This window comes from Lepidothrix coronata, unplaced genomic scaffold (genome assembly GCF_001604755.1).
Source record: "Lepidothrix coronata isolate B3197 unplaced genomic scaffold, Lepidothrix_coronata-1.0 Scaffold256, whole genome shotgun sequence".
Classification (NCBI taxonomy): domain Eukaryota; kingdom Metazoa; phylum Chordata; class Aves; order Passeriformes; family Pipridae; genus Lepidothrix; species Lepidothrix coronata.
The window spans coordinates 420,336-442,178 of record NW_016690436.1 but is presented as its reverse complement, the minus strand read 5'-3'; the positions used below and the strand labels follow the sequence as shown (position 1 = coordinate 442,178).

The window sequence follows — 21,843 nt, the reverse complement described above, 5'->3', positions numbered from 1 at the left end:
TTGAGTGGGGTTTAGGGCTCTGTGCTGGCCTGGGGTAGGGGTACCTCCATTTGGGAAAGCCTTGGAGGTGCCATTCACACCCTTCCTTACCTATCCCATGCCTGAGTGCTCCCCTGAGTCTGTAATTCCTGATGCCTCTGTTGGCAGTCTGTACTGTCTGTGGCTCTGAGCTGGGGTTTAGGATGAGATTTGTGTCCACCTCATGTGTACAGTGGGGCTCAGGAATGTGAGCTCAAGGGTGTGTGTGTGTACAGAAAGCCCCGAGAAACCCAGCCTGGCCAAGAGCTTCCTCTGGGGCCTCTGCCATGAATATCTGTGCCTGGATCTCCTGGCAGTTGTGGTTCCTCAGGGTAACGCTTGCTTTTGCTCCCAGGGAATTGTTCACGACTGTGTTGGACATGCTGGGGGTCCTCATCAATGGGACACTCGCCTCGGACCTGTCCAGTGCCTCCCAAGGAGGGCCTGAGGAGAACAAAAGGGCTTACATGAATTTAGTGAAAAAATTAAAAGTAAGGGTCATGTCTCATTTTCAACATTTCCTTTGAATTGCTGTCTGCCCTCATCTTTTAATCATGTCATTCCTAGTGTCTGGAAAGGCCTCTTGGAAATACAGGAGAGACTAAAACATACCTAGTCATAAAAAGGAGAAAAAAAAGAAAATACAAATACAGGAGTGTGGAGGTGGGAAGATACTTCTAGGATTTTCTTAATATTCAATTAAAATTGGGGACTCTGCAAGACACTCAGTTGCTTTTATTTACATTTGATATACTAATTTTGTTTTATGTATTTTCTACACTGTGTTTAAACAAGAGATGAAAAGAAAACTTACATTCTTTAAACAAAGAGAAAACCCCAAAAAAAACCCTTGCAAAGCCACTTGCTTAAATTTAATAAAAGTACAAGGAAATGATTCATGCAGAAACTGGACATTTCTAATAGTGAAAGCAGTGCCATGTTCTCTCCTGTCCCCCGTGTCTGGCTGACGGGTGTGTTTGTTCCCCAGAAGGAGCTGGGGGACAAGAGGTCCGAGAGCATCGACAGGGTCCGGCAGCTGCTGCCGCTGCCCCGGCTGACGTGTGACATCGTGGCCTGTGAGCCCACGGGGTCCCTCATCGACACCAAGGGCAACAAGGTCGCGGGCTTTGACTCCATTGACAAGAAACAGGCAAGAGCAAATGTTTGTCCGGCCTCCCTTTCCCTGGGTCTGGAAGCTCAGGAATTCCGCGCGAGCAGGCACAGCCTGTGCAGTGCAGGTGTTCCTGGGCAGGGTGGTGAAGGCTGTGAGACACCCTCCCAGTCCCCCAGCAGTGTGGGCCCTTACACAGATGGGCTTTCCGTGGGCAGTGCTGCCAGCACTGAGGAACGCTGGGCTTGTCAAATAACACCTTTGAAAAGAGTTGCAGGTGACAGGGTGTTCGGTATCAGATGCAATTCTGTTCCAGATATTTCAACCTGGAGAAGAGAAGGCTCCAGGAAGACCTTACAGCCCCTTCCAGTGCCTAAAGGGGCTCAAGAGGGTGGGAGAGAGACTTTGGACAGGGGCCTGGAGTTGCCAGGACAAGGGGGAATGGTTTCCCACTGACAGGGAGATAGATAGGATACTGGGAAGGAATTCTTCCTTGTGTGAGTGATGAGGTGTTGGCACAGGTTGACCAGAGAAGCTGTGGGTGACATGTCCATGGATAATTTTTTTAAAGTGAATTTATGTAAAAGAGAAGGATAGAGCTTAGGGTAGAGCTCTTCATTCTACAGACTTGGCAGGTAGGGTTTGGTGACATAGTGCTTAGGATTCCTCCCCTTATTTGAATATGTAAACTTTTAGCAAGAGTATTCTCTGATCAGCAGATTTTTGATAGATATTTGACTTTTCCTCCAAAATATCATAGATGGAACTTGAGGTTTTTAGCATGGCTATAAGCAAATGCTCCTATAAAAATATAATTGCTTTCCTCTAATGGCAGCCTTGGACAGAGGTTAAAATCCCACTCATGTGCATTTGGTGCATTTTGTGGAGGGAAAACATCCTTACTGGATTTTTCTAACTCAATCAATCATGTACAAGTCTGTTGTTCAATTTTCTCAAATCTTGATTTCCCTTTGCTTCTGAAACAGGGTCTTCAGGTGTCATCCAAACAAAAGGTGTCCCCTTGGGATTTATTTGAAGGTCACAAAAACCCTGCCCCTCTCTCCTGGGCATGGTTTGGGACTGTTCATGTGGACAGGAAGGTGATCAAATACGAGGAGCAGCAGCACCTGCTGCTGTACCACACACACCCCAAACCCAAACCACGCAGCTACTACCTCGAGCCCTTGCCCCTTCCTCCAGAGGAGGAGGAGGAAGAGCCCACCACACCTGTGTCTCAGGAACCAGAAAGAAAGCTGGGAGAGCTCTTGGACCAGGGAAAACACGCCACGGATGACGAGAAGAAGGCAAAGGGCAGGAAGCGGAAGTCAAAGTCGAGCTCCAGGGCTGAGGTGAGTGGTTGGTGCCACACAGAACCTGAAACACCTCCCCAGAGCAGCTGGTGTGGTTTGGTTCTGCCTTTGGAAATGGTTCTGCACCCGGAGGAGTCAGTCCCAGTGAAGGGAGGGAACGGAGATGGCCAGGAGGAGATCAAACTTGTTGGTTTAAACCCAGGTCCTGTTCAAATGGAAACCAATTTGGAAAAGGCTCTTTCACACAGATAAACTGTTCTACTGTGCAGTTTGGTCTGGTTTCTGAGATACTTTCCTTTTCATTGTATTGGGGTTTGAGTAGCGAGTTCCTAAGCTGAAGAGTCACTTAGAACAAGGGTTTGAAAACATGTCTGGCACCACCTGAATGATAATAATAATAATGATGATGTATGTTTCCAGCAGCAGAGTTCTGTGTGGTTGCAGCCTCTCCACACTGCTGCCAGTGTGGCATCCCTGGTGTGGATGTGCCCAGCTGGTTTGTCCAGGGATGTGCTGGTATTCCCTCAACATCCAGCTGGTTTGTCCAAGTGTTGTGGTTTGAGTCGCTGTAATTTCAAGATAATTTTCTGGCCTTTTTGATGTTTCAGTGAAGTTCTTGCTGTTACTTATATCCTGGTACAGTGAGCTGTCCTTGTGCTCCACCTGACCATAGCCTGCAGAAGGTACCTGCTAATCAGCACCCCTGGCTGGGGTGTGCCTGGAGCTGTCCGTAGGAATCACCAGACTTCATCTTGTTTTTACATCACTGCCAATGACAAAGGAACTGTCTCTGTCCTTCAATAATTCAGTAGGAAAATCAGCATTATTTATGAGTTAGTAAGGGGTGAGTGTCAGTAACATTGCCTTTTGTGTGTGTTTTAAGGACTACCCCCGGCCCAGCCTGTACAGAGTGCCTCCCTCCTGCTCCCCGCCGCCGATGGCTCACGCAGCCCCCCCGGCCCTGTGGGGGTACAGCCTGGGGGGGCCCCCCCTGCAGCCCGGCTTCTTCCTGCAGGGCCAGCCCCTGGCTCCAGGTACGGGCGGCTCCGAGGGCACAGCCCTGCGGGTGGCCTGGGATAAACCCCGCCTGGGACACGTTCTGGTTCTCCCTCTCTCTGCTTCTCCCTCTCTCTGGCACGGGCTGTGCCGCCGGTGCCGTTGGGGTGATTCCTTCAGCAGCCGAGGGTTCTCGAAGGGCTTTGCTGCCCTCAGTTGTAGCTCTGTCTCTGTGAAGGTGTTGAACTTTCTGGGCACATGAGCCACAAGGAGTTCCTGTGGGGGCAGTGTAAGAGAGCTGGTGGGGTGACACAAGAGAGGGACGATTGAAAGAACAAAAGTCCTGTGGGTTTTCTTTTTTGATTAATACCAAGAGCCGTGGTGGCTAATTTACCATCTGCTAGATATGGGCTCACATTTTTTCCAGCATTTCTGATATGTGCTTAATTTTGCATAGGATTGTCTTGTTTCTTCCAGTTAATGAGTTACAGTTTTATAAGGATTTACTGGCTCCAGAGGGCAGCAGTTTGTTATGATTTGAGAAACACTATCAAGGCTTCTCCAAAATTATGCAGGAGAAGTTAACAATTTTTTTTCCAGTTATAAATGTTAAATATTTTTTTTCTGAAGCTCCAAATACAACTACTCTGTATTTTAACTGTTTAAAAGTCTTCAGAATATACCAGAAAGTGGCTAAAAAGTTCAAGGAAATGCTGCTTTTGAGAACAGATGTGTAAGATCACCTTTGTAAGTCTGATGGAAAGATACGTGATTTTTATCAAATAGCAGAGAGTGCTACCATCTCATTATAAAATTAGCTTGACATATTAAGCTGTTCATATCATGCTTTGGATCTGACATGCAACTTTTGTTCAGTGGTAATAGTGAGATGTTTTGTGTGGCATAGAACATACAGCAGTCCATAGGCTTTGTACTTTTCATTCTCATTTGCAAGTGGCAGTCTTCAATTACTTTTCCCATTAAATTTTCAGGCCAGAAATGTGGTTTAGTCCAGACTTTGCCTTTGCAGAGATGTGTTTATCATGGTTGTGTAGAGCTGCTGGATTAGCAGTGCTCTGTACCAGCGATGCTCTTAGGGAAGGCAGAGGATACATCCGTGTTTTGGGTGGTTTTCAGGTGGTTCCGGGGTGGACTCAACAGGCTCCTTTGTGCCAGTGAACACGAAGCAAGCTCTGTCCAACATGCTGCAGCGGCGCTCGGGCTCCGGGATGCAGCCGCCCTCGGTCCCTGGGATCCCACCCCAGCAGCAGCTGCTCCAGAGGAAGCTCCTGCAGGAAGAGCAGCAGCAGCTCCTGCGGCAGCAGGTGCAGGCACGGGCTCTCCAGCAGGTTTGTCCAAGCCCTCGGTCAGAGGAGCAGCACACTGGGTTTGCCCCTGTTGGGCTGTGTGCCCTGCCTGGCTTACAGGGGGGAGCCAGCTCATGGTTACAGCAGTTCCCCAAATATTAGTCTAGCAGGGCCAACTGCCTTTAAATGTCATTTGATGTCTTAGTCCCTTTATTTTTCCTGTGTTCCATAAACTCAGGGTTTGCTCCTGCCCCTTGATGCCGCCCTTGTTCCCTGTTGTGTCACCGAGGCTCTCAGAGGATCACAGGCACCAGGTGCCACCAAGCTGCCAGTGAGTGCACAGTGAGTGCCCAGGGAGCCCAGCAGAGCTGTGCCTGTCCCTGTGTGCACACAGGTGCCTGTGTTGCCCAGGAATATCTGTATTGCTGCAGGGTACAGGGGCTGGGTGCCAGACCACACACAGCTCTTGTGCAGTGCCCCTGGGAGCCTGAGCTGGTTCTCACTGTGGTTACAGACAGGCTGATTTGAGACTGATGGTGTAAGCACAGGCAGTTGGGGTTTGGATCCTAAAGAACCAGCACTGTGTGTGCAGTAGCTGGTGGTAAATCCAATAACTTTGTCTTTACTCCCAAGCCTTTCTGTATCCTTTCTTACCCCACTGCAGTATATAGTACCTTGCCCTTTTGCTGTCTTGCTCCAAACTCTGTGCCATGCCCTCTTTGCTCAAAATAGTTCATAATTTCAGCAATATCCTTGTCATTCTGCCAGCTGTCTCTATTTTGTTACAGCTTCTCATTATCCTTCTCATCTCTCTCTGATTTCCTGCTGTGATCCATGCAAAGGCCTCTGAAGTGCTTAAATTGCAGCTGAGTGACAATAGTTTTATTGGAAAAATTATTGCCAGCTTGAAATCCCTGGCAGTGGTGGGGACAGTTCTGTAGAATCCATCTAGAGGGACTCTGCTCTTTAGACCTGTACTCTTGGAAACGAATAGTTGTGGTGCGAGGTCTTCGACAATATGACTTGTTAAAAATCGTTGAGTATTCTGTATAGAATGAGTGGTGTCCTGTGCAGGGTGAGGGGTCCTCTCCACATTTAGAGCTCTTGCACTGAGCAGCCTTGCTGTCCTGAAGGAAATGGTCGTCACTCCATGATTCTTTAGGGCACAACTTGGTGGGGTTTGTGTCCAGAGCCAGACTTGTTCAAGGGGTTGTATCTGATGGCTGTGTCTTGCAGGGCCAGCCGATGGACCAAGCTGCAGTTTTCGCTCCGCAGGCTCGACCCCCGTCCCAGCTCCCTCAGTACTCGGGGCTGCAACAGGCACAGGTACTGCCTCATCCTGGGAGCCCCTGCATGGGAATGCTGATAAACAGGGCACCCTTCCCCAGCCTGCTCCCTGTGCCTGGGGTGTGCCTCTGCCTGTGGCTGGGGGCACCAGCGAGGCCTCCTCCTGGGATGCTCATGGCCTCCACGTCTGGTGGCTCATGAACGTTTTTGGTGTGACCACTTCCCAGGTTTTCCTGATGTTGTTGCTGGGAATAAGCATATTTCAGTGTTAAGCTGGAAATCTGGCCAGTTTTTGGTGAGATGATAGCAGTAACTCTATTATGTCATGGTTATTCTGGTACTCGGGATTTTGGGGGGATATGAGGAAAATAGAGATGGAGTTTTGGAGCAGAGTCCTGTTCCTGCTCAGCACCTCTTGGGAAGGCAGTACAGTGGGGGTTCCAACCTGCACATATGGCTGTGTGTGACAGTGAGTGACCACGTGTGACAGCGAGTGACCACGTGTGGCCGCGTGTCAGCTGCCTGAACCCGCAGACAGAGGGGGGTCCCACCAGTGTGGGGGACAGGTGGGTCGGTGTGTGGGGACAGCACTGCAGCTCTCGCTGAGTTGCCTCTGGATCTCCGGGCTCCGGCTCCTCGGCGAGGCCGCCTCTCCTGCAGCGGGGCCGTTCCCCCCGGCCCGGTGCAGTCACTCGTGTCGTTCTCTGCAGAGCCTTCCCCACGGATACACCCTGTTCGGCAGCGCGGTGCCGGCGCAGCAGCAGCAGCAGCCCGTCGTGGGGCTGTCCCCCGTCGTGGGGCTGTCCCCCGTTGTGGGGCTGTCCCCCGTCGTGGGGCTGTCCCCCGTTGTGGGGCTGTCCCCCGGCTGCCCCGCGCTGATGGAGCTGCGGCAGGACCGGCACCCCGCGTACCTCCCGCAGCAGCCGCACACCTACGGCCCCGCCGGAGCCCCGCGGTGAGCGGGAACCCCGGGAACAGGGTGGGGAGAGCCGGGGTTAGAATAAAGTCTGTTAATAATAGAATCATAGAATCAGAATGGTTTGGGTTGGAAGGGATCTTAAGGACCATCCAGTTCCAATCCCTGCAGTGGCAGGGATGCCTTCCACTAGACCAGGTTGCTCAGGTTGCTCATTGACCAAAATGAGGTTAACACCACATCTAATTAGCAATACAGATGCCTTTCTCTCCAATTTCCCTGTGATTTTCCCTCATTTAACTTTGATTTCAAGTTGATCTTGGCACACCTTTTAGTCCAGCTGTCCTGTGTGGTTGTAGAATATAGAAATTCATTTAAAAACGGCTGTTGGATCCTATTTCCCCACACACACAGATCTGGAATCCATATTATGCAAACACGTGTGTGGTATTAAAAAATCAATATTCTAGGTTTGCCAAAGAGTCTGTAGTCAAGAAAGCACAAGACCAACCTGGTAATTCAACTAGAAAGAGGCAAATGAATTTTGCTAAGCCTGAGTAGATGGGATTGCCTTCAGTTGAGAAGCACAGCTGAGTTGCAGTGCCTATGAGAAACAGGAAAAATTCATTGGTAAAGAAATGTGACCAAACAGAAGGCAAGTGAAGCAGGAAAGAAATCTGTCAAAGGGAGTGTCATGGAGCTGGCAGAGTGGAGAACTGGAGTTTCCAATCACAGCCTTGATTCAGATTTCTTTTCTAACAGCCTGGTGCAGTCCAACTAACAGTCCAGCTATGTTGTCATAAGCAGAATATGGATTTGTCCTGTATGGAGCTGTGCAATTCTCCCTCAACCCCTGGTTTAGTTTAATGAAATCACTGTTTCAGGAGCTGTGAACCTTACTGTATATTCTGCAATAATCACTGATTCCTTAACTTCTTCTAAGTTCTTGCAAGTTTAAGAGTATTCACAGCTTTGAGTATGCTTGCATGTCTTCAAAAAGTTTGGCCTTGGCTCAATTGACAGCCTTGTGTGCAAACCTCCAGGGTGCCTTGTGTTAGGAATGAAGCTACTGGCCTGGATTGCCTTGTCTGTGCTGAGCTAACCAGCTAAGCTAAATTGATGACATAGTTAACATCTTTCAGTATTCTAGAAAAGGACTATTAATTTCAGGGTTTTCCAGTATTTTAGAAAGTAAAAAGTCCACTTGTGATAGCTCATTTTCAATTATGGTGATGGAACACTGAGATGTTTTGGGCTGGAAAATATTTTAGTCTTTATGTGGAATTGCTTGGGATGTAGAAACTCATCACTGTTCCTAGACAAGCAAGAGCTGAATGCTTGGGTCTGCTCCTGTTCAGGGGAAGGTGTTATTGCCTCTGTCAGTTACTGGGCAATAGTATGGCACGGTTTATTGTGCAATGTATGATGGAACAGCTTTGAAATCTATGGAAGTCTGATGTCGCAGCTACAGTCGAGTTCTCCCAGACCATTGTGCTCTGTAAATGAAGTTTAATCTGTCATTTTTTCCCCACCAGACTGAGCCATCAGCCTTTGCAAACGGGTTCCCTGGTTGGAGGGGGACTGGACGGCGCCTTGGCCGTGGGGCCACACCCTGGGCTGAGCACAGGGCAGCCGCTGGAGCCGGGCAGGCAGAGGCAGCAGGGGCTCTTCCAGGTGAGGGCTGGGCTGTGACAGAGCAGGGGCTGTGACAGAGCAGGGGCTGTGACAGAGCAGGGGCTGTGACAGAGTAGAGGGTGTGAGCATCACTGTGTCAGTGAGAGCGTTACACACTCGCTCGCACAGGTCTTCGAGTCTGAAACTCCAGAGCTTGGTGCTACAAACCCCACCTGCCTTTCCCTGAGTGCAGTCATTCATTGTTTACTTTTGGGACTTCCAGAAGGGAGCTCTGGACATACGTGTAAAACTCTGTACCTGGATTTTCTGGATTAGGGAATACCCCTGGAGAAGGTAGCTTTGAGAATGGCCTGGCTGGATGTGCTGGGCAGAGGTGGTGGTTGTGTGCTCCCTGTCTGGCCTTACAATGTCAGTGACATTAAACCAAAGGGCCTCTCGCAGGTCTGGCCCATCTCCTCTATTCTGGTTTGGTGATATTTTTTAATTTGGAGGCGAGTCCCCGAGACAGTGTGGGCCATGTCCCTGTTGTTCAGTGCCCACCTTCTCTCAGGTGCAGCAGCAGGAGCAGCTGGCTCTTGGACTCCAGCCCCTGCAGGCACAGCAGCCGCTGGTGAGCAGAGTGTTCGGGGTGTTTTGGGGGGTGTGGGGAGGGACAGGGTGGGCTCTGTCACTTGTGCACGAGGAAGCCTTCCCTTGGCCACGTGAGGTGCTGATGGTTGGCACTGCCCCTCGTGCTTGTGCTGTGTTTGTGGAGCAGCCCCGTGCCCTGGCAGCTCCACCACGGCTGAGCTCCGGCCCCTGCCGTGTCCCATCACAGGTGCCTGTTCCCACCTTGGATTTTTGGGATGTACTGCTAACAGGCTAGGGGAAAAATGGGGTTTATTTTTTGAAGATACTTTTAAATTATATAGTTAGTCATAAACCAGAGCTGCATGAAGACAGCTGCACAAACTGAATTACTTTTGAGACACAACTTTCTGCTTGATTGGAGCCCTTGATAGTTTAGGGAATGATTTGACCCAATCACTACCAAGTAATTTTTCTGGACACATCTACTGAATTTACAATCTCATTATGCTTGTTCCCTTTTTTTCCACAGTTTTTCCAAACACATTTAGGGTAGGTGAGGATAACTAGAAAAGTAGAAAAAATACAGTAATGGTGAAATTGCAGCCTCCAAGTTTAAAAGCATTAATCTTAGATAATTTTCATCCATTTTTGAGTTTTTCTTAATAGGTTTTATATCTTGAACAAACTGCTGGGAGAGTGTCACAGCAATGGGCACCTGCTCAGCACAGGCTCCTCTGCCAACATCTGCACAGCAGAAGGTGCTGTGGGTTGGGTTTGTGTTCCCAAAAACCCCGGTGTGGTGGCTAATACCTTTGACTAACCTAGCACTTACTATGGCCTGGTAGCCAGGAGATTACACAACATATTTTAAGTGAAGGATTTGGTTTCAGAAAGGGAAAAGATGCTGAAGTCTTGTAAAATGCTGAAACTGCCTTCAGTAAGCACAAGGTTTTGCTGAGCAAAGCTCGGGCGGTTTCTGCAGCGCCCACAGAGTTATTAAGGTATGGGATTACTCAAATTTTATTCAGCACCTCAGGTTTCCAAACTGCATCATGTATCCCTGTGCAGGAGAATCACTTAATTAAAATTAGAAGCATGTGCATTTGCACTAGACCTAATGAGAAAAACAAAAATTGGGATTTAGGAGGCAGACCTGTTGAGCTGAGAGACCTGAGGGTGAGTCAGAGATGGGTGATAGAGGCTGGGTTTGGGGTGCTCATCACATTGTGCCTAATGCCATGGCCATGGCCAGTGAGGGCTCCCCAAAGCCTTCTCTTCCCCAGGCTGAACAGTGTGAGGTTTCAGGGCAGGCAGAGAACAGATGTTCTGTGAGCTCTGAGGGTGCTCCCTGTGTCCTTGCTGTGCTGTTAAACCCCAACCAGGACACCCACCTGCCCTCGCTGCCCTCCCCACGCCCTGGCCCCTGTGCCGGGGTGGCACCAGCCCAGCACCCTGTGGTTCCTGCCGTGGCAGGGGCACCGTGTGGGTCCCTTCACCTTGGCTGTTCCCGTTGCAGTTCCCCAGGCCGGGCCTGCAGCAGACCCCGCAGCAGCAGCAGACGGCGGCGCTGGTCCGGCAGCTCCAGAAGCAGCTCTCCAGTAAGTGTGTGCACAGACTGTGGAAATGTGTGTTTGAACACGAAATTACCTTTCTGGAGATCTCCTGCCTATTCACCTGCTACCAGATGTACACGGAGGTCGTTCACCCACTGGCAGTGGGTACCTGTCCCCGTCCTGACGTGACACCAAAGCCCTGGGTTTGGGGCAGCCCATGGGGTGGTCCTGTCACCCCCACACAGGACTGGGGCTGGGCCCCCTCACCCTCCGCAGGAAAGGTCCCCAGGGCAGTGAGTGCCTCTGGCCTCAGGGGAGGAGGGGTGTGTGGCCTGTTTTTTGCCACTGCTGCAGCAAATACAGGTGTTTTTCCGTATTTTGGTACAGTCACCCCCTTTGCTTCCTCCACCAGGTAACCAGCCACAGCAAGGTTACCCCACTTCTGACCGTGGCTGGGGGGGCCCCAGGGGACCTTTGCACTGAGGAACGGGACTCTGGAAATTCAATGTACTGCTCATGGTTAGACAGCAGACTTGAGCTCTCTTCTTATTTCCATCATTATTTTTTGTGCTGAATTGATGTGAATATGTAACAAGGTGGGTTTGGGGTTATTTTTGCATTTAACTAGATTTCAGTGTATGGACTTGTGGGCATATTTGTTATCGCAGATTTTATGAATTTGGTGCTTTTTAGGTCCTGTTACTTTTAAAGAGGACAAAGAATGCTGGATTTATTTATTTATTTGTGGGGGAAACCTTTTTTTTTTTTTTGGGAAAAAAAAAAGAACTGCACTGGACCAAACTACTGAACTGAAAGGCACTTCAGATTTTGGCATAGAAGTTAATTTGTTCATTAAAATGTTCACCTCTTTCTTTGTTGGTAGAACAAGCATCAGTTCAAATCGTGTTTATTTGACTGTGATTTTCACATGCACTTTATAAAGTTCTTTGTTTAAAGTACCAATTCCTCTTGCTCTTATTGTGGTAAGAAGGTGCTGAAGTGGGTTTATTGCTTGTATTAGAACTTCTTAAAGTTTATATTAAAAGCCACAATGTCACGTTAATAAACCTTCTGGAAGTGACTGTTCTCATCTGGGGTCTGTCATCCGAAGCTCTCAGGGGATGGTCCCGGGGTGATGGGGACTGAGTGCTCCAGGGGGGCTTTGCTCCATTCCCGTAGGGAATCTCTGAGTCCTGGTGGGGCCTGGTGGGAGGTGACCCCCCGTGTCTCCCCCATGCCAGCAGGGACTGGTCCCATCCCAGCCCTCCCAGCGTGAGTGTGGCAGAGCCCCCGAGTCCTTCCCGGAGGTTCAGCTGTCCTGGAGCCAACAGCCTTTGGATGATCCTCCTTTCCCTGGAGGAGTTGTTCTGTCACCTGTGTCAGTACCAGCGGGGCACGGCAGGAATTCCCAACCCCAGGTGGGAATCGATGGCTGGCACGAGGCACTGCATCATCAGTGAGTACAAATCCACAGGCAAATTATCAACCAAAATCACCACAAACAAGTCACTGTTATTCAAACCTGTGCAAACAGATCATAATTTTGCCCATACTGGAGGTGAAAAACCAGAATAAATTTATTATTACTTTATGTCATTTAGGAGCTATTCTATATGATTGGTTTTTTTTAATGCATTCATTTTGAAAGTGGAACTTGAAGGGCATTTAAAATACTCTGGGAATATTTTTTCCCTATTTTTCACTAACTCAGTTTGCTTAACTGACCATACAAGGAGGCTATGGATGGTGTCATAGCCAGGTGTTGTGTGGGGAGGGGAAAGGCTGCACCTCACATGCTTCAGAGGGCCTGGGCCAGCACAGCCAGCTAATGATGCATAGTATATCTATATCTTGTATACATCGTATATATGTAATATAACTATAACTCACTACATGGAAATCTGTAGATTTTGATTGGCTTTTACAACAGTTGAGTCTCATTCATGTAAAAGTTACTTCTGTTCGTTTTTTTAAAGGATATTTACTGCTCTTTTTAGTAGCTTAAGCTATTACAGAGATTAACTGTTGAGATTCACGTCATCCAACCCCTCTGTGGCCACCAATCCATCAGTGCTGTGGAAGGAGGGAACAAGGGAATACTGACTCTGTGTGGCTGATGTCAAGGATGGATTCACTGAACCCTTTGTGCCCTGACCACACATAGATTCCCAAATTTAAGAGGGGAATTTGTGTGTGTATTTTGAGCCCTCTGTCATGCATTAATGTATTTCTTAGGAAGAAAATAAGAAACTCTGAACCTTAGTTACAGGCTTAAATATTTTAAAAATTGATTTGAGCAGTCCACTCTGAGATTGGCCAGTGTGAAATGGGCAGGTAACCATTTCCTACCATCACAAAGGGATTTTCCCATCAGGTACAGAAGTTCCTTTTTAGGCCTGTGTGGCTGCTGAACTGAGGAATCACAATTCTAAATTGAGTCACAAATTCAAGCAATTGTTTTCTAGTGAGAAACTTTAAAAAAATGCTTTTGTAGCAATAAGAAAATGATGCCGAGCTGCAGTGGTTCTACACCCAGTCTGTGTGCAATGGCTTAACAGTGCTGAGCAGAGCTCCCTCTCTTGTTCCAAACTGAGTCCAAAGCTGGCCTGTGTCATACCACAGCTCTGCAGAAAAGACTGTGGCAAGCAGAGCTATCCTGTTAAAAATACTTCACTACTTGTTTCACCATGAAATATTTATTTAAAAAATATACTAAATATTAAAACACATTAAGAAGGTGATCTGCATCCCAATAAACCTTCTCTTTAGTTCCCAGATGTTCTTGTTCTCTATGATCTGTGCTTATGACAATCATACCGGGTGGGCAGTACTGAAAAAGTCTGTCCATACAGGAGCTCTCTGTGTACATTTCCAGAGAGTAAATTGTGTTTGATAGTCTATGTTTGCTGGCAGAGTTTGCTTTAATTTAAATCCCTTGAACATGGAGAGAAGCAATGCTAGCTAACAATGCTAGAGCTAATTTTCCCCTTCCTCTCTCCTTTTGCCCAGTCACTGCAGACTGAACACTGTAAATGTTTTCCAGGCACTCGGTGCCTCTGGATGCCTTTGATTAAACTCATTCCAAGGATGACCTCAGTCCAGCTGCAGCCCGTGTTCACCATCATTCCTGCTGCACGTCTGACTTCAGATGACGTGGACATATGTTACTGCGAAGTCACTGCCAAGGGGGTTCCTGGCCGTGCACTTGTACATGCCGGAATTGGAGGGTCGGGGATTCTGGAGGAACAAAGTCCCCGTGGGGTGCAGCAGCTCACCCCCAGACCCTCGGCCCTGGTGAGCTGTGGAGAGCGTGGAGCGGTCAGGTAACTCCCAGGTGATGTCCGGTTTGGGTATCCCCAGGGCGGTGCAGTGGAGCTGCAGGGCCGCCCCCGGCACGGTGTGCAGGGCGGGCGGGGGCCTGCCCGTGATGCGCGGGGCGTGGGCGGCCACGGCCACGGCAACGCTCACGGAGGAGTCGCCGGCGTCGTTGCGGGCCCTGCACACGTAAGTGCCCCCGTCGTGGGCGGCGGCCGCCCGGATGACCAGGGTGCCGTTCTCCAGCAGCAGGAACCTCCCGCTGACCTGCGGCCGGTCCAGCACGCGGCCCCCCGGCAGCGTCCACATGGTGCTGGGCTTGGGGCTCCCCTCGGCCAGGCAGTGAAGGGACAGCGGCTCCCCGCTGACGCCCTTCACCAGCCCCACGGGGTGGGTGAGGATATTGGGCTTCTGGGCAACCTCCAGGATGATCAGCTTTTCAATATAGCCAACCTGGTTCCGGGCAGCACAGCGGTACCGCCCGGCTTGGTCTCTCCTGGGACTGTAGATGGTCAGGGTCCCATTGCTTCCTGTGAGAAACTGGGACGTGCTGATGCTGCTGGAAAACCATGTGCCATTGGGCAGCATCCAGCTTATGTCTGGGGGAGGGTTTCCATCCACTGAACAGTTCAGTGTGATAGTTTTCCCAGGTTTTGCTATTATTTTTTCGTTGAATGGGTTTTTGAACATTGGTCGCCGTAGCATTTCTGTGACCTCCAGCTGCACCACCAGCACACTCTCTCCCACGTCGTTACGTGCCACACAGATAAAATCCCCCGTGTCCGAAGGCCTGATATTCCGAATCTCAAGTGTCCCATTTTTGTGCACCACGATCCTGCTCCCATAATACGGGGCTGTTAGGAAAATGTTATCAGGCATGACCCACATAATCTGAGGGGCAGGTGTCCCCTCTGCCCGGCAGTCAATGTGTTTCTTTGAGTGCCTCACTGCTGTTACCTTCATGATTGTTTTGTTCCTGTATAAGCCGTTTATGATGGGGGGTTTACCAGCCACATCCAGCTTATACAGTTTGGTGTCATCCCCACCAGGGTTCCGAGCCACACACATGTACTCCCCAGCATCCAGCAGTTTGACGTGGCTGATGGAGAGAGAGCCGTTGGTGTGCAGGGAGTGTCTGCCTGTGGACGAGGAGATCATCTCACTGGAAGGCAGCAACCAGAATATCTGTGGCCTGGGATCTCCAGCAGCTTCACAGTCCAGCAGTGCCGTGTGTCCAGCTGACACTGTAACATATGTCTTGTAATTGTGCTTTATCTGAGGGGCTGCCACGATGACTGTGACACGGATCTTCATCTCATCCCTCCCCAGAGTGTTTTGGGCATAGCAGGTGTAATCTCCTCCTTCTGTCACCCCAGCTTTGTTGAGGTACAGAGTCCCATTGTCAAAGAGGACGTACCTGCGGGACCTGTGCCCGCTGTCATCCGCCAGCATTGCGTTGTTGATCAGTGTTCCATCTGGCAGACCCCAAGATATTTCTGGCGTGGGCGACCCTGAGGCCTTGCAGTCCACTCTGAAATCCTTGCCGTATGGCACCAGTTTCTTGAAGTGCTGCTTGTGGTCAATCTTGGCAGGTTTCATTGTGATGCTGACTTTCATCAGGATCAGATCATCCCCAAGTCTGTTTCTTGCGACACACAGATAATCACCTGCATCCTTTTCAGTGACTGCCTCAATAGCCAGGGATCCGTTGGGGTAGACATGGATCCGACTTCCCATTCTGTTATGGGGGGAGAGAGAGGAAAAGAATTATGGAACCAAGTGCTGGGGGTGAATACTGAGCACTGGAAGGGATTGAAGGTGTCAACAGCACGATAGGACACAGAGGTTCTCTCCAAAGGCACTGTGCCCACACCACCTGCCTGCCCACTGGGTTAACTCTGCTGGGAACACCCTGAGCTGGGACTGTCTCCCAAAGCAAAGGTGAAGTGTTACTGTGGGAGGGGGTGGGGGGAGACCCCCAAAGGTAGACTTATCAGAGGCTACAGAAGCCTCTTCCTCCTGAGCCCTACTTTGCAAATCTGGTACATAAAACTTCTCCTCTAAACTGGCAACAGTCAGCCAGGGCATAATAACAGCAGTTCCCTTAATTCAAATATGACTTATATTTGATTTGGGGAGACCTCACCCACTTATGGCAATTGATACGATCTGTTACTAGACATATAACAACAAGCCATTAGCACAGATATTTTCACTGCTGCTGGATGTTTAAAAATTAATTTAGTTCACAGTGCTTTAGTGCTGCAACACACTTTTACATGACCACCAGAGGAGACAGTATTTGAAGTTCCAAAGAGGTGGAAGAAAAAAAGACTCGTACCTGTGCCACTGGTCCACCACAGCCTTGGAGGGCAACCTCCACATGATCCTGGGCTTGGGCTCCCCAGTTGCTGTGCAGTTCAGAAGCAACTTATCTCCATAATTCAGGTGAGTCAGTTCTTGAGAGGTGATGGCTATCTTTGGAAGCGTGTCCCTGTGCTCCACCACGAGGCTGACCACCCTCCTGTCCGAGCCACTGGAGCTCGTGGCTATGCACTCGTAGTTCCCGCCGTCGGAAGGGCCGATGCTGCCGAGGTGGAGGGTGCCATTGGAGAACAGGAACAGCCTCGTGTGTACCAACTGCAGAGGCTTCACTGCTGTGCCATCAGGGAGGACCCAATGGACAGTGGGCTGAGGGTTCCCTTGCACTGTGCAAGGGAATTTCAGGCTTTCCCCCATCTTTCCTTCCATGCTTTGTCTCTTCTCCTCCAGAATGGTGGGAGGGGCCACAACGACCTGCAGCCTCAGAGCCAGCGTGTCGGTGCCCGCGGGGTTTTTGGCCAGGCAGGTGTAGAGGCCCCTGTCATACACGGTGACTTCCCGGATGACTAAAGTGCCGTCTGCTTCCACGTGAGCTTTGTCATGTCCTGCGGAGGAGCTGGAGAGGTGGGTGTTGTTTGCCAGCACCCAGGAGATGGTGGGAGGGGGCCTGCCCTCGGCCCTGCACGCCACTGTCACGGTGTTGCCGGCGTGCGCGGTGAGGAGCCGGTGGCGGGTGCCGGCGATGCGGGGCGGGTAGGCCACCACCGACAGGGTGAGCAGGAGCCGTGCCGTGCCCAGCGCGTTGGCCGCGGTGCACAGGTACTGCCCGCGGTCCCCCAGGCCCACCTGGGGGATGGACAGCGTCCCGTTGGCAAACACCACCCACCTGCCGGCACCGCCGCGCCCTGGAGTGTCGGGAACTGCGGAAAAGGGGACAGTGGTGACGTGTCAGAACCTTCCTCTAGTTTAATCTTCTAGTTTAATTCAGTCCATGAATACCTGTTCCCTGCCCTGGTCTGCATTGCCCCAGTAACCAAGACAAAAGTGATAAGACAGAGAAAATCAGAGTATTTTGCATATGGAGTGACAAAGCTGAGTCCCCAGCAGAGACAAAGTTTGGATAAAAGAGATGGGGCTTTGCGATCCAAACCCGGCACAGCTGTAACTGGATTTGAGGGTTTGTTACCACAGATTTTTCTTTTCATTTGTCTCTCTGTTCTGGAAGAGCAGGTAACACACAACAAATATTTAAATCTTACCACAATAAGCACATAAATAAATATAGTTAAATATAGATTATTTTTTTATCCTTTCCCTAGAGAGCTATTCCAGAATCAGCACTCAGACACTCCAGCAAGTGTTGGATCTCTGTCACTGTTTCCAAGTTCGCTGTTCACTGGTATTCTATAGTGCTTTAAAATGAAACAGTGTTTGAGTTTGGCACACAGAACAGCTGTCAAATTTTAGGACTCTAGTGGAATGTAACTACAGAGGTTTATTGAGCTCACCTGACGATATCTTGGTCCAGTGTATTGCTGGGTGGGGGTTCCCAGTAGCTTCACAAGGAATAAAAGCGTCAGAATTTGCCAGCACAGTGAAAGCAGCCAATTTCCCTCCAACTATTCTGGGCTTTGCAAAATGGTTTGTGCTTGCAGAGCCCAAGACGATGGGACTGGGGGGAGTGGTGATGGTTTCTTGATCTTTTCTCCATTCAGACCAGCCTCTGGCAGAGCTGTCCTTGTCCCTTCCCCATGGAGCTGCTGTCTGTGATGACTTTGGTGTGGTCAGTGTCCCGACAGTCAGCGTGTTGCCCCTCTCTGTGCCTTTGGTACGTGGCTTGGGCCAGAACTGGACGTGCTCCCATGGAGGCAGGTGGGCTCTCACAGTAGGTGCAAGTGGCACAGCTGCCATCGGGGCTGGCAGAGGGGTGGGATGCTGAGTGCTGGGAATGATGATGTCTGTGAGTGCAGCAGGAGCACTTGACACAGTTCTTGCTGGGAATGTGGGCTGTGCTGCCTGGTTTTCCTGGCTAACTGTCTCCCCCATTTTCAGGTGGAATTCTCCTCCTGCCATGGCAGTGGCTCTGATGTGCTGAGCAGGTGCTGCCCCTGATGTGGCACTGACTGCAGCAGGTTGGGCACTTGCAGCACCAGGAGGCTCATTCAGCCATGGTGGGGTTTGGAGAGCTGTGGTGGAGGCGTGGGCAGGACTGACGGGTGGTGCTGTGGCCAGCTGGGTGTTCCTTGTTGTGACTGGTGTGGTTTGGAGTGCCATGGTGGGGCTGTGAGCAGTCGGACTGGTGGGCAGTGACGTGGCCAGCTGGGAGTTCCTCTGTGTGACCGGGGTCACCAGGGTCTGTGTGGCTGCTGTGGGTACGTGCTGAGGTGGCTCTGGGGTGTCAGAGATCCACAGTGCTGGTGTTCCGGTCACAGCCACCGCACTGACGCTCCCAGGGAGAGGTTTTGCAGGTGTAAGACTTGGAGACACAGCTGGTGATGTACCTGCTGTCACCATGGGGGTGGCTGTGCTCACGGGGGGGGTGGCTGCAGTGCTGTGGGCTGCAGCCACACTCTGCAGGGCAGATGTTTTAGGGGGCTTCTTCCTCCTCTGACCTCTCCTTCCTCCCACTCTTAATATTTTACTTTTGGTGATTCTAGTGTCAGATCGAGGAGTAATAACAGATGTGACTGTTGGCTTCAAACCCAACAGTTTGGTAGGGTTGCAAGAAGTAGCAGTGCCCTTTGTAGTGACAGACATGACTGTGGTAGCAGCTTTTTGCCTTGCACTATGTTCGTTTTCCTCTTCCTTGAGGAACAATGTGTTTTGAGGGGTACCCATTTGCTCCAATGGCAAATTCACGGTGGAGGGGGAGGACAGGGGGGCTTCTGAGCTAAATGAGTTGATGGAGCTGCTTAAATTATTTAAGGTTGGTACATTTGATACATATTTCATATTCAGTTGAACACCTGCAGCCACAGCTGTATTTCCTCTGGCAGACCCTGCCCTCCCAAAATTGTATCGGTGCTCTTTCATGCTTGGGATACGTCCTGGTCTCACAATCTGTCTCCGACCAGAAATTTTCCTTCGTCTTCCATACTGCTGCTGGAGCTGGGGTGTGTGAGTTGGAACGTCCTGGATAACCCAAGTTGGCTGATGAGTAGTGATAGTTGAGGCCAATGGTGGCCTAGGAGTTCCTCCTTTCTGAGCAGCATGAGAATAAATGGGACCAAGCTCAGGGCTTGGTGCACTGACTGTCACCACAGGGACCTGGTGATCTGTTTTGGTGGAAACCTTTTCAACAGACTCAGTAAAAACATGTATCTTGTCAATTGTGTTTTGGGGAGCTACAGCCTTACTGGTGTCTGTAGCTTCTGTCGTGGGTGTCGTGGGTGCAGATTTTAGATGCTGGTTATTACCCTGCCCAGAATACACCAGCCTTTGCCCAGCAGGGAAGACTGTGGATGTTCCACTTGCTCCACTTGATACGGTTGATTGTTTCACGCCATTTGCTGATATTTGACTCAAATCAGATCTTTCCCATGAGTCTGTAGGTTTTGGATATGTTTGTGGCCTTCTGCTGCCAGGTGACACAGACTGTGGAAGAGGAGAGGGTAGAGGAGTTACTGCCTCTGTGACCAGGAGGGAGGTTTTCCTGGCAGGAGTGTGACTCACAGTGCCCCCGGGCCCTGCAGTGATCACACGTTCCATTGGTCTCCCCAGAGCAGGTACTGGGGCTCTCTCTGTTACTGGCATCATGAATTCTTCTTCTGGAGATCCGAGATCACCAGAGGTCTCCTCCTCATCCCCAGGTACCTCTGAGAAATTTTGGACTTGAATGGGTGGTTCTGTTGCAACTTCTCTCCGTTTGTCTGTCAGTGTTGAGTTTCTCTTAGTTTTCTCCAACAAGGCTGCCCAGCGCTGTGGATCTACTCTCCTGCCTGAGGAAACAAACTGTCTCCTGTGCCCTCTGAGCCGCCTGAGCCTGCCTGTTCTGTCCCTGTAGGGCCTGTGAGGCATTTTCCCGTGGCCGTTCCTTTGACGTGTGCTCTGTGTGCCCCGGCTGCCGGATGGTGATGCAGCAGATTTCGGATGAGCTGTCAGGGTGGTTGGAGTGGCTGAGGGATGTGTCTGTGCTGCAGCAGAGCCCAGCAGTGCATTGCCAGAGCCGTCACCCTCTTCCCACTCTCCCACAGCTCCAAGCCTTTTCTTTGGAGTGGTTTCATCCCGTTTCACTAGCACTTGGAAAACCAGAAGGTCGACACCGTACTGGTTGGCTGCAATGCATCGGAAGTACCCTCCATCTCGCTCTGTCACCCCTTGTACTCTCAAGGTGCCATTGCCAAAAATATGTTTGTTTCCTACAGACTGACGAAGAACTGTGAGCTCAGGCAACACCCAGGTAATGGCAGCGTCGGGCGCAGCCGTGGCTGTGCAGGGCAGGTGCAGTGTGCTGCCCACAGCTGCCAACAGCTGGGCTCCGTTTACGCTGTCGTGTTCCACGTGAGGATCCACCACCGTGATTCTGAACGTCAGAGCATCGGCATCGTTGCTGTTGGAGCCAATGCAGTGGTAGAGCCCCGTGTCAAACACATCAGCCGTGCGCAAGGTCAGTGTTCCGGCCCTGAGGACGATGATTCTCCCGTCCTCGCTGATGTGAGGAGCTCGCACTCTGCTCCCATCGGCCAATATCCACTCCACGGCAGGAGCTGGCTCCCCAGCTGCCTGGCACCCCAGTTCCACGGTCCCCCCGACGAGCACAGTGTGCTCTCTTTGGGTGCTGTTGTCCCTGTAGATGATGGCCCAGTTGTTGCTGCCCTGGTTGCTGTCAGCACTGGGCACACTGACCTGGGCGCGGGTGGAGTAGTGGATGTGCAGCGTGCTGAGCGTGGTCGCTGTCCTGTCCAGCTGCAGTGCCACCACGCTCTGCATCAGCCAGGCTGGCTCAGCTCTCAGGTCAGCCTCAATGTTGGTGAAAAGTTCATCTTTTTCAGTGTAGACCTGTTTATATTTGTAACTAATAAAAGGCACATCAGTTGCCCGGACAGTCCGCTCCAGTTTCAAGGGAGAATTGCTGTACAGTGCCAGGATGCTCCACAGCTGCTGGATGTGTCCGTGATCGATGCCACACACCAGGAATGCCGAGAACGAGGTTTGGAGCACTGTACTGCTGCCATCTTGGTCAAATGAGATGGGAGACATTTCTTTAGGTTTTTGGACATCGCAGACCACGTTGCCTCGATTTCCTGCTTGGTCAGTCATGTTCAAAACCACGGATCCTATCGGAGCTATGAAGTCCTTGGGAGACACGGAACCGAAATCCCCATCGTCTGGCACTGTGAGGTTTCTGGATTTAAGGGAGTCCTGTATGACTGGCTTGTTGCAGGTGACAGATGCAGAAGGAAGATCCATTAAGCTCTTCCCATTATGATTTCTGGGACTAGCACAGACTGGGCATTGCTGGGCACCAGAACTTCTGTCTTTTCTACACTCTATAACATCTGAA

The 21,843-nt window shown here is 50.6% G+C and overlaps 2 protein-coding genes across 2 annotated transcripts in view; one reads left to right on the top strand and one right to left on the bottom strand.

Annotated features, from left to right (window-relative positions):
• The window catches only part of MED12L (mediator complex subunit 12 like), a 101,879-nt gene extending 88,153 nt beyond the window's left edge, over positions 1–13,726 (top strand). The window contains exons 33-43 of the mRNA XM_017835405.1: positions 374–509; positions 1,007–1,168; positions 2,116–2,478; positions 3,323–3,473; positions 4,573–4,784; positions 5,979–6,068; positions 6,740–6,984; positions 8,481–8,619; positions 9,131–9,190; positions 10,667–10,868; positions 13,713–13,726. Of these exons, the coding sequence (XP_017690894.1) occupies positions 374–509; positions 1,007–1,168; positions 2,116–2,478; positions 3,323–3,473; positions 4,573–4,784; positions 5,979–6,068; positions 6,740–6,984; positions 8,481–8,619; positions 9,131–9,190; positions 10,667–10,868; positions 13,713–13,726 (1,774 nt within the window). The remainder of the gene's footprint in view (positions 1–373; positions 510–1,006; positions 1,169–2,115; positions 2,479–3,322; positions 3,474–4,572; positions 4,785–5,978; positions 6,069–6,739; positions 6,985–8,480; positions 8,620–9,130; positions 9,191–10,666; positions 10,869–13,712) is intronic.
• The window catches only part of IGSF10 (immunoglobulin superfamily member 10), a 10,919-nt gene continuing 2,527 nt past the window's right edge, over positions 13,452–21,843 (bottom strand). Inside the window, exons 4-7 of the mRNA XM_017835404.1 lie at positions 20,013–21,838; positions 17,849–19,967; positions 16,360–17,260; positions 13,452–15,756 (exon numbers count right to left, since the gene is read on the bottom strand). Coding sequence (XP_017690893.1) covers positions 13,848–15,756; positions 16,360–17,260; positions 17,849–19,967; positions 20,013–21,838 — 6,755 coding nt within the window. The 3' untranslated portion in view covers positions 13,452–13,847. The remainder of the gene's footprint in view (positions 15,757–16,359; positions 17,261–17,848; positions 19,968–20,012; positions 21,839–21,843) is intronic.